Raw genomic sequence first — 11,629 nt, 5'->3', positions numbered from 1 at the left:
AGTTCGGTCCGGTCGAACTTTAAGTTATTTTATTATTTCTCAACTTGAAATTCCAGCTCTATTTACGGTATTTATATGCTAATTAGCTAGTTAGTGATACAACATTCGTTATTTTGTAGAACATACTTATGTATAAATTTACGGTGAAAACACATTCTACTTAAATTATTTTAAAATAAATTATATTTACAATTGTTTTTTTTATTACACAAATACTGATCAGTCCATTTGTAATATCCATTATTTTTCAATTTACCAATTATCCTATTAATGACATAATATTATTTGATAATTTTGGAAAATCTGAAAAATGATCCAACAAAGAGCGTGGACAACCCCGAAAAACTCGATCACAATTTGCTCCACTGCGTCCCATATGTTCGGCATAGAAATATGCATTGTCGGCATGTGTGGACAAATCATCCTTTGAAGAGGTGGGCCTATTCACAAATAAATATTAATAATTTAATCATATATCGCGAATAACTTCCATTTACAACTTACGTCAATAGAATATGTAACAATTCACCAAATAGTCCATTATAAACATGAAAAGGTTTCTCCGCAGCCTCACAAATACTCTTCAGCATGCATTCACGGCCAGACAAACCCATCCTAGAATTAACAGAAAAAACAACAACATTAGAATCGTTGTGGACAAATCACAAACTCCAGACTTAATTCATTTGTTATTCATTGAATTTGAACTTGGGTGAAATTGCTGTTTCACTCACCTCGTAGCTAAACCCTCCAGTCCTTTGTACACCGTCCATCGATAGCTGGCGCGTATGTGTTTGCGTTGCTTTACAAAATCTGGCTGATTTGTGTTGCTGCTGTTGTTCGTTGTGGACAATGCCTTCTCGTCGACAATGAATTTTTCAAATTTCGTCGGACCATTCAGATTTCTAGCGGTGATGGGCAAACGGCTTTTAGTTCGCAATTGATCAACGGTTTCGGGTAGGAAATATTCAGCCTTGAGTACATATCCCGAGGTCATGGCCTCGAAACGTAAATTATCCAATGGTATACCAATACCAACAATCCACTGAAAATAAAGAAAATAACAACAAATCGAATTTAATTGTGGGTTTATAAAAATTTAATTTGAAATAAAAATAATAATTTAGCAGACAATGTCCATCAAATAAATTCAGTGAAATGCTGGGTGGCACGCATACAAAATGTAGCATTCCTTTATGTAAATGTGGTAGTCCGAGTAAAATACTATGTGGATTTATCACTTTTAAACGAATTGAGATTTTTCACCAACATTGTGTGCAGACTTCTCGTAGTTATCCATAGTATAGATGTATTACGTTAATCGAAGTTTTCTTCATAGATTCTACAAATACATACATTCATAGATTCTACAAATACAAACATTATGTCGAAGAGGAGCTATATTAGTTCACGTTTTGACATATCCCTCATAACGATACTATAATTGTCCAACCAATACATTACAAATATTTAAATTCGTCCAATTTCATGGCAATGGTCCTAAAATCACCTGTTCTATCGAGAGGCTACTGTAAAGTAAGAATCTTAGGAACATCTGTTGTATGTACTCAAAGTGGTAGTATAACATATAGTCGGCCCGTCCGACTTTTGTTGATATCTTCATTGCAAATAAAGTTCAGTATCCCTATGATGGAGGGTTTCAAAAGATCAGCCCAAACTTATCTATTATTATACCATCCACCAGAGTATCGAAGTAATCATTTTCGACCCTATGTAAAATTCTTGAAATCTCCAGATGACAACCAGTAAAGACAGTTCAAAAGTAGGTCGAGTCCGAATATATGATACACTTCACCACTTTAAGTACATACAAGATAAGCTCATATGTATAATATCCTGTAGATAGAACAGACATCTTTGGAGGACCATTAAAATGGAATCGGACGAAATTACAACACACATACCATGAAAAATATCTATTTCAATCGGGCAGACATGGGTTCTTTGGTGTACCATTTGCATGAAAGGTTATTCTAGGTTCAATTTGGTATTCGTCTCAATAGGACAAATTTTTAGTTATTTGGCATACAATTTAGATGAAATCGGATGATAATATATACGGAAGCTAAAAACATATGGAAGCGAAAAAACATAGCCTCCTTGGTGCACCATTTACCTAAAATCAGACGAAAATATATATGGGACCTATATCTAAATATGAAAATTATATATTGTCGATGCGTTATTTGCTTGGGAGTTAAAGTCGGGAACATTCCTGCCATAGTCTTATGGGCAGAACTCGCCCACCCAGGCACATCAGAAGAGATCTTAATGATCCAGAGAGAGAGAGAGAGATCCAAATATATAAACAAGAACCTCAAGATCAAGATGCCTAACAACCAGGCCTGAATGGTATTCACACAGACGCCGTCGTTCAGGCATTAGAGCAATACCGTGTGAATATCACGGAAGCTGCCTCGACAAACACGACTAGTCTTACTTCAACTAACTTCAGGATGGTGCAACCGCCTCAATTCATATTGGGCAAAAATTGATGGATTGATACCTAACTCGTGTCCTGCATAAACCACACAGCACGTTGCACCCCTTCAACTGTCCAGCTAAGCTGACTCAGCAATCGCCGAATTCACTATGGACACAACCCATCCAAGTTGCAACATTATGAGTCGATTTGTGGATGTCCGTCAGTCCGCTTGTGCATATTAAATTGTAAACAAAGTACATGTCACATTTATGATCCGATTTGAATGAAAATTGCTACAGCTCATATATTTGGTCCAAGGACGAACACTATTGAAATTGGGAAAAATCGATTCAGATTTAGCTCCCATATATATTTTCGTCCGATTTCATGTAAATGGTGCACCAAAGTCCCTATATATCTTTTGATTTTCACCAAATTTGGCATTGCGAACTGAATTGAGTCTATAATGATGTGTGCTGAGTTTCGTGAAAATCGGTCCAGATATATATATTGCTCCCATATATATTTTTGTCCAATTTAATAGAAATGGTGCTGCACCAAAGTCCCTATACATTTACATTTGCACGGAATTTGACACAGCGTACTTAATTGTGTCTATAATGATGTGTGCTAACTTTCGTGAAAATCGGTTCAGATTTAGATATAGTTCCCATATATATTTTCGTCTGTTTTAATAGAAATGGTACACCACAGTTCCTATATATCTTTCGATTTGCACGAAATTTGACATAGCGTACCGAATTGTGTTTAAAATTGTGTGTGCTAAGTTTCGTGAAAAATCAGTTCAGATTTAGATACAGCTCCCATATATATTTTCGTCCGATTTAATTTGTCCAATTTTCTGTAAATAATGCACGAAATCAATCGATTTGCACGAAATTTCGCATAGCGTCCGATTTTATGTAAATGGTGCACAATGATCCACATTTTGGCCGATTGGCACACAATTTTGTAGAATGTACTGAAGTTAGTATAGCCTTAAATGTGTCAAGTTTTATTGAAATCGGTTAGACGGACGTTTACATATATAGTGTTGCTAACACTAAGTCCTAATATTTCGGTACAGGTTGTGAAAGAGCTCTAATATAAAAGTATTTTGACTGAAATTTGGAATTCAGGCTTTTCGGAGGGTGAAATATTTTGATATTTGCCAGGGTCTGCATATTCTAATAGAGTTCAGTACTGTCATTATCGCACTAGAAAGCAATTGCAAAATTTAGCTCAGCAGAATCTTAAAGGCTAGATGTAGTGGTACGGACTAAATTGTTAATTTAAATACTATTTATACACATGTTGTCAGGGTATTATAGCTTTCTGCTAGACCCTCCTTTAAGTATACCGATCGTTATATCTCGACTAGCTGAGTCGATCTAGAAATGTCTGTCCGTCCGTCTGTCCTTCTGTACATTATAATTTGTAAACACGATACAGGCTACAGTTATGAACCAATCTTCACGAAATTTTGCATGTAGGATGGGTTCTGGCCAATGAAGGCCCCTATTATTTTTGGTAAAGATCGGTTAATATTTAGGGGATAAAAGGGACCAAATACTTAATTTTTGCCGGGTTTTCTGGTCGCTCCAGAGACCGCAATTATCGCCCGTACATCGCGAAATTATACATGGAAAAGGGGATCGGGCCAAAGATTAAGCATGCTTGTTTTGATAAAGATTGGTCAGTATTTAGCGGGCCAAATGGACCCTGACTTTTGTGTGAAAAATTACAAAATTTGTATTCTATGGCGTATATATTTACTTCTGAAGGACATAGACCCAAGAAGTTGATATTATATCCAAGAGGAGTGGTTGACCTTTAAATTAATACCAATCTTATTGTTGTATGTTCCCGGATGTGATAGTTACACCTAAATATTTACAGGTATCTCCGTATTCGTATATTATTTAGTAACCCATTATCACTCTAGAGAGTTGAACTATACCGCTGATCGCTTTGAAATGTTCCATGAGGTTCCAGTTATGGTCATGGAAATTGATGTGGTCCATATTTCACTCTTCGATGCACAAGACGAAATGTCTATGTATAACATTAATTTTTTCTATTTTCTTATCCAGATTTTTTATCTGACATTGTAAATTGGGAGAAAAACACTAAATAACCACAGTTCATATCCAACACATTATCTGAAATCACATAATGAATATTCCTTATTCAAGGTATGACCTTCGAGTTTTTTTCTTTAGTGAAATATAGGAGGAGCAACTTCGTAATTGTTGACTCGACACTTTTACATTTATTTTAAACGTTATTGATTATTATGTATATCATTTCACATTTCTACACTTTCAATATTAGAGTTTCTTCACTTGGAAAATAAATAAATCCAATTCACCTGTATTCTTGTGGGTGCCGTCGGTGGGAACAATATTGGTAATTTCGCTTTGGCCAGAGTACAAAGAAATATTAATATAAATAAAAATGAGTGGCCCGGCATTAAGTTTCTTACAATTCCTCTGAACATGGTTTTAAACTTATTTTTTTTTATATTTAAAATATATATTATTTCCGAATTTAGTAATATTTATAAATCCCGAATTTGTATGATTTTTTTTTTTGTACTTTTCCGACGTTAAAAATATTTCGGTTTTTCGTCAACCAAAAAAAAAAACACAACTTATCGAGCACGTTACACGTATCGTGGTAAACTGATCTGGGTGTTCTACTTTCGTTAGCATCAGACCAAAGTTTTGATTTATTTTCTTTCGTTTATTTTCAAGATTTTAGCATTACTATATGAAATTACAATGGTGCGGTCAACCCGACATCGAAATGCAGTGAAAAGAACGAACAAACAAAAAGAAATTCTCTACCGAAGAAGATACTGTATGGACACGTAAATTGACTTGTAATTAACACTTGGGTCTTAAAGCTAACACAATACTCATGAAATGACTGAATCCAAAACATACCAACTAATACCAGACTAGATCATACTTTTAGGTGTTTTGTCTTTATGGGATTTTCATTTCACTTTTTTTAGCAAGCATCAGATCAGAGTTGTGGAGAAAGAATTCCAAGAGAATGAAATATAAATGGCTACCTTGTGATATATGTATGTATATCATGTGTCATTTCCATTTTTAGAAATCATATTGCAGTCTTTGAAATATTAAATCAGACGAAGTGGTTACCAAGAGCTAAATATTTAGAAAGAAATCTAGAATTTAATTTTATTACATCCATAAACGATTAGAGACAATTTTGGATGTGTATCTTTGATTTCTACTGGATTTGATTTGAACTAAATTATATTAATAAAGAAAATATATAAATAGTCCCGGAGAAAGTAACAGTTCTAATTTTAGCAGCAATAAATATCATAAGAAATAATTAAAAAATCGCACGAATATATCTCGTCAGTTAAGTTTGTATGTATTTATAAAAAATGTTGTGCTTTACGACGTCAGTTTCTATATCAGTAAGAAAACATTAAATTCGGACGACGGCCGACTATAAAATACCCTACAACACTTTATGTACATAAAGACTCCTAAAATTCTTATGAGTCGTCCACTATTGGTGGACTATTGACATGAAATTTGACGAAATGAAATATGTGTTTCATATCTACATCAGCAACGTACACAGGCCCCCCCCTACGTACGTCCCTGATCTACATATGAACCGACTTCAATTAATTCATACGTGTAATTGCAAGATTTCATGTCAATCGGACATTAGGATTTTGGTACACCATTAATATAAAATCGGACCAAATTATATATGAACACTATATGTAACTCTCTGTTAATCATCTCAATCCGTCAAACCTTGGCAGGTGTTAAGTTCGACCGGGTCGAACTTTGGATACTCTTCACCATAGGTATACTTAAAGGTACTTGTAATGAACCCCAAAACGTGGACCGATATTGATAACGCATGGTAGAGTGGAACGTGTGTATAAAATCCTCAAACTACTGCAATTTAAAGTGCAAAGTTATATGAGGCTATGCCTAAAGGGGGACCAATATTGATTACATAGCAAGGAATTAGTGAATATTTGGGGTAATTATTATATGCGGGGCTTGTCTAATCAATACTTTCCTTAAGGAGGCATCATCATATGGAGGCAGTGTTGCCAATTTAGCACTTTTAGTGCTAGATTTAGCACTTTTCAAACTCGTTTAGCACCAAAAAAAAGTGATCTAGCACCTAGCACCTTTTTTAGCACTTTTATTTTTTTTCTGAAATTAGTTAAAATTTTGGGTATCATTTTGATTTCAAATTGACTCATTAAATTGTCCCTATGTTTCACGCTATGAATTCGATTTTCCAATGTTAAAAAGTGTCAGTTCATTTATAAACAATTAAAAGGTCTTCAAGTTCGGCTGGTCAGAACGTTTTAGACCCTTCACCAAGTGAAGTGTGTTAATATTTTCCCAAAAAATTGTCGGGTACTTCATATGGTTGATACAGCATCGCCTGCTAGTAGGTTGTTTAATTTGTAAAATGAACCAGTAAGGAAAGTAGTAAAGTCGGACGGGGTCGGCTTTATGATACCCATGACCACTTTGGGTGTATCCAACAGGAAATTGGATGAACTAAATATAGAGCCGATTTAGATCATCATTATTGAGTCGGTTTTTTTTTAAATGGGGCAAATGATATAAATCAATTTAAAGCAAATTTCAAACGGATATCTCTTGATTAATTGGAGCTCAATTAATATGTAGTCGGTCGAAAATATATATGGGCTATGTCTGCAAATTGTGCAAAATTTCGTATCAATCTGACAAAAATTAGGAGTTTGGTGCACCATTTGCTTTAAATAGAGCAAAAATATATATGACAGCTATATCCAAATCCGAATCGATTTCAACGTTCAAGGTTATACTAACTTCAGTAAGTTTTGAGCATATCGGCCATATCATACAGGACGTTGCTCAAACTTTTATGCCAACAGGCCATATATATATATATATCAAAATCAGAACCGATCCACACGTTAGGTTATACTAACTTCAGTAGGTTGTGCAAAATTTTGTGCCAATCGGCCATATTTTGGACCTGTGGTGGACCATTAACTGAAAATCGGACGAAACTATATATTGAAGCTATATCTACATCTGAACCGATTTTTCCCAATTTCAATAGGGTTCGTCCTTGGGCCAAATAAGTGACCTATGCCAAATTTCATCCAATTTTATTCATAAATGCGACCTGTACTTTGCTTACAATTTAACATGGACAGACAGACGGACGGACATGCATAAATCGACTTAAAAAGTTATTCTATGCATATTCTCAAAAGGAACCATGTGTCTATCTCGTTTTCTTTTGCCTGTTACAAACATATGCACAAATACATAATATCCTGTACCACAGTGTGGTGAAGGGTGTAAAAACCAGATTAAGTGGGCCTTTGTATGAGAGTGATGTGGAAATCATGAATCTAAATCGGAAACTTTCTGGAAAGGATTTTTTTATTCACCATGAATCCGGAATGCCAAATTATAGTCACTTCAGAGAATCGATAATGGGTCGCGTTCCACTTTTTAATGGGGTTATGTCAAAAGATGGACCTAAATCGAACAAGTAAAAAAGCATTAAGTTCGGCCGGGCCGAACTTTGGATACCCTCCACCATAGAAATACTGACAAATTTTTGAAATGAAAACATAGGGAACATACATATAACGCCAATTCTTCCAATCGATTGTTGTAAACCAAATAGAAAATTCAACAATTTCAATGGGGGTTTTCCTAAAATCTCAAAACTCTAAAATGTTGGCATAATGGGACATTTTAGGTTTCACCCCTAAAAGGGGGTGAATATTAATAATTTTTGGTAGGGAGATTTGTTACCATATACGACTACAAAATACCAAATTACAGCGAATTCGGTTGAAAAACGCGCTCAAGAACACCAAAATACTGAAAATTTGGGGGTACCCTTATATGGGAGCTATGCCTAAACGTGGACTGCTATAGCCCAGCTTCGACCTGACTGCAGACAAAAGACGACTCTATGAAAAATGTTGGCGATCTATCTCAATTCGTTTAGACGCTAGAGTGATTACAACAGACAGACGGACGGACGTACATGCTTAGATCGTCATAGAATTTTACTTTATAGTGTCGGAAATGATTATTTAGATGCGTTACAAACCACAGTTGTCCCAATTCAAATTTTTTTGGCCAAAATTATTTAATACAACATAATGTATACTTTTCGTTTATAAATAGATTAATATTTATTATAATAATATTAATATTTTTTTGCAATTCCGGTAAAACGCGTTTCTGCAATCATAAGGTACAATATAGTACTATTTATTATTAGTACTATTATTTTCCAGGAAAAATGCAAGTGCTTCTACTGCTGAAAGTTTAACTGGATCACTTGATGTAGTGCACAACTTCCTTATCTTTGAAAGTCTAGTGGGGCTTTCCGTCGTTTTTTTGAGAATATGAGTCAAATCTTTGTTTCCCGTTTTCTTGGCGGAAACGCAAGCGGCTTTAAGTAGTAAAGTAGTATCGTGATCTTTTGAGATGAAAAGTTCGGCTGCCTCCCTTCTCTTACTTCGGTCAGACATTTCTGAAAATGCGACACGGGGGCGCCCCGCTTTTGAGCACCTTGGTTTTTGACATTCTGTTTTATATTTTTTGAAATATATTCCAGAAGCAAACCATTGTGCATTTTTTTGTTCGAAATCCTTAAAATATCTTCTACTTTCTTCCCATTTTCTCTTCAAAGTGAGACAAAAAATTCGTACTCCTTTTTCTAAATATTTTAAATACACCTTTGACGGATTGTTTTCACTACAGTTTTGTAGTACATAGTTTAAGATGTTTTTTTGTTTCTTAGCAATTGCGCCATGTTGCTTTCAAATTTTAAACAAATCTTCGTTTCTGAAGAAGAGGTCGTCTAAAAAATACAAAATTAGAGTGTAGAACCACAATTGTCAAAGTATACAGACAAGCAAAATTTGATTAAAACGATATAACTAACTAAAATCAGGCGGAACAGTTATTTCAAAAAGTGGTCCGTTTTTCAAAATAATTAGTATGCACTATTGAAACCCCAATTTCACAAATCTCTTCGTTCATTCTTTAAATATTATAAAATTACTTACCTTCAGCTTCCCGAATCATAATATTTTTCGTTTCACTTTTATCACAACACAACAACAAAAAAAATGTATATTTTACAGTAAACAGTCTGATTTATTTTTATACAAAAAAGTGACAACTTTGACACTGCGCCTACTAAACGCAATTAACGCTTTTTAGCAAAACCAATTATTTTCAAAAAAATAATGTTGGCCAAAAATCGGGGCAACTGTGCGACGTTTTTATACTAAAATTGATTACTAGGTTAATCAAATGTCCCAAAATATCAATTGAAATGTATTTTCGCCAAAAACAGCGAAAATCAATTAAATAGTGAGGCGCCGTTGTGGGAGGTCTTAACCAAAATATTTGGTACAAACAGTTTATACTTTCCATGAAGTCAAAATGCAAAGTTAGAGCCGAATCGGTTAAATAATATCGCTAAAATCTTTAAAATATCTTAAATCGGACGGTACGGCTATGTCACAGTGTGGGCCAATTTTCAAAAAATGTTGCAGAAATGTTTTTTATACTATTAAAACCTTAAATATCAATTTTAAGAAAAATCGGATGAAACTTTGTCTTTATCCCACATTTTCAGTTCAATACTATATACAATAAAAACATCAGTTTATAAAAAATTTCACTCTACTTAAAGTAGAAAAATACATTTTTTCTAAAAAAGGCAAAATAAGGCAAAATATTTCATCTGAATATGATAGTACATACCCCTGCCAGCTTCCAAACATTTTTTGGAAGAGACGATATTTTTACATTTTTTCTAAAGTTTAAGAAGATTTCAAAAATATTTGTAAAAAATAATTTTCAATATACACACAAACTCTTATCTCCCTACCCAGATATTACAACTTTCTTCGTTCTTTCTTTATATATTATGAAATCACTTATTATCAGCTTCCAGATTCATAATAACTTTGGTCTGAATTTCGTATACCCATTCGACCACACAGCACACCAAAAAGTATATATTTTACAGCACACAGTCTGTTCTATTTTTTATACAAAAAATGTTCAACTTTAGCATTACACCAACGAGCGGCTATTAATGGTATTTAGAAAAACCAATTATTTTCGGATGGTTTGAAGTGTTTTTTATTATTCCGCGCAAAAAAAATTATAAAAATATGAAACTTCAAAAAAATAATTTTGGCCAAAAATTTTGTGATTTGGACAACTGTGCAAACGGAAAAACAAATCTATTATACCCTCCATACTATGGTGGAGGGTACAAAAAGTTCGGCAAACATATTTTGTACCCTTCACCACACTGTGGTACAGGGTATTAAGTCTTTGTGCATATGTTTGTAACAGGCAAAAGGAAACGAGATAGGCACATGGTTCCTTTTGAGCATATGCATAGAATCACTTTTTAAGTCGATTTATGCATGTCCGTCCGTCTGTCTGTCCATGTTAAATTGTAAAAAAAGTACAGGTCGCATTTTTGATTCGAATTGGATGAAATTTGGCACAGCTCATTTATTTGGCCCAAGGACGAACCCTATTGAAATTGGGAAAAATCGGGTCAAATTTAGATATAGCTCCCATATATATTTCCGTCCGATTTAATGTAAATGGTGCACCAAAGTCCCTATATATCTCTCGATTTTCACGAAATTTGACACAGCGTAATGAATTAGGTATAGAACAATGTGTGTTAAGTTTCCTAAAAATCGGTTCAGATTTAGATATAGCTCCCATATATATTTTCGTCTGAATTTAAGTAAATGGTGCACTAAAGTCCCTTTATAACCTTTGATTTGCACGAAATTTGGATTTATTGGTAAATGGAGAATTCAAAATGTAGCCGAATGCGCAAAATATACTGAAATAAGTGTAACCGAACATGTGACAATTTTCAATGAAGTCGGCTTAGATTTCGATATTTTGCTTTAAATTTAGTTACATAATTTTGTCCCATTGTAAGAAGCAACTCTACATCTGACTAAAATTTAGTATAGGTTGCAGAATTACATGTTTAATTTTATTCGATATGTTTAATATACACAAAGTGTTGATGGGTATCATATAGTCGGTCCCGTCCGACTTTACTACTTTCCTTACTGGCTTTAAA

The 11,629-nt window shown here is 34.1% G+C and overlaps 1 protein-coding gene across 1 annotated transcript; it reads right to left on the bottom strand.

The window, feature by feature from the left end:
• Positions 1-259: 259 nt before the first annotated feature.
• Positions 260-4,919, bottom strand: LOC133334054 (uncharacterized). The gene is made up of 4 exons (XM_061542353.1): positions 4,818-4,919; positions 735-1,045; positions 505-615; positions 260-440 (listed from the first exon to the last, which is right to left on the bottom strand). The coding sequence occupies exons 1-4, from the start codon at positions 4,917-4,919 to the stop codon at positions 260-262; spliced, it is 705 nt and encodes a 234-aa protein (XP_061398337.1).
• Positions 4,920-11,629: the final 6,710 nt, after the last annotated feature.

The sequence above is a fragment of the Musca vetustissima genome, unplaced genomic scaffold, assembly GCF_032173495.1.
Source record: "Musca vetustissima isolate MV318-11 ecotype Yass unplaced genomic scaffold, APGP_CSIRO_Mvet_v1 utg37027, whole genome shotgun sequence".
NCBI classification, from domain to species: Eukaryota; Metazoa; Arthropoda; class Insecta; order Diptera; family Muscidae; genus Musca; species Musca vetustissima.
The sequence above is the reverse complement of the archived record's forward strand: the minus strand, read 5'-3'. Positions and strand labels throughout refer to the sequence as shown.

What these genes read in the sequence shown, in the direction of transcription:
- LOC133334054 (XM_061542353.1), bottom strand. Translation starts at nt 4,919, where the DNA reads ATGCCGGGCCACTCATTTTTATTTATATTAATATTTCTTTGTACTCTG. An exon ending in CGGCACCCACAAGAATACAG is followed by an intron (nt 1,046 to 4,817) that starts GTGAATTGGATT and finishes CTTTATTTTCAG; the next exon opens with TGGATTGTTGGTATTGGTAT. An exon ending in TTGTTACATATTCTATTGAC is followed by an intron (nt 441 to 504) that starts GTAAGTTGTAAA and finishes ATTTGTGAATAG; the next exon opens with GCCCACCTCTTCAAAGGATG.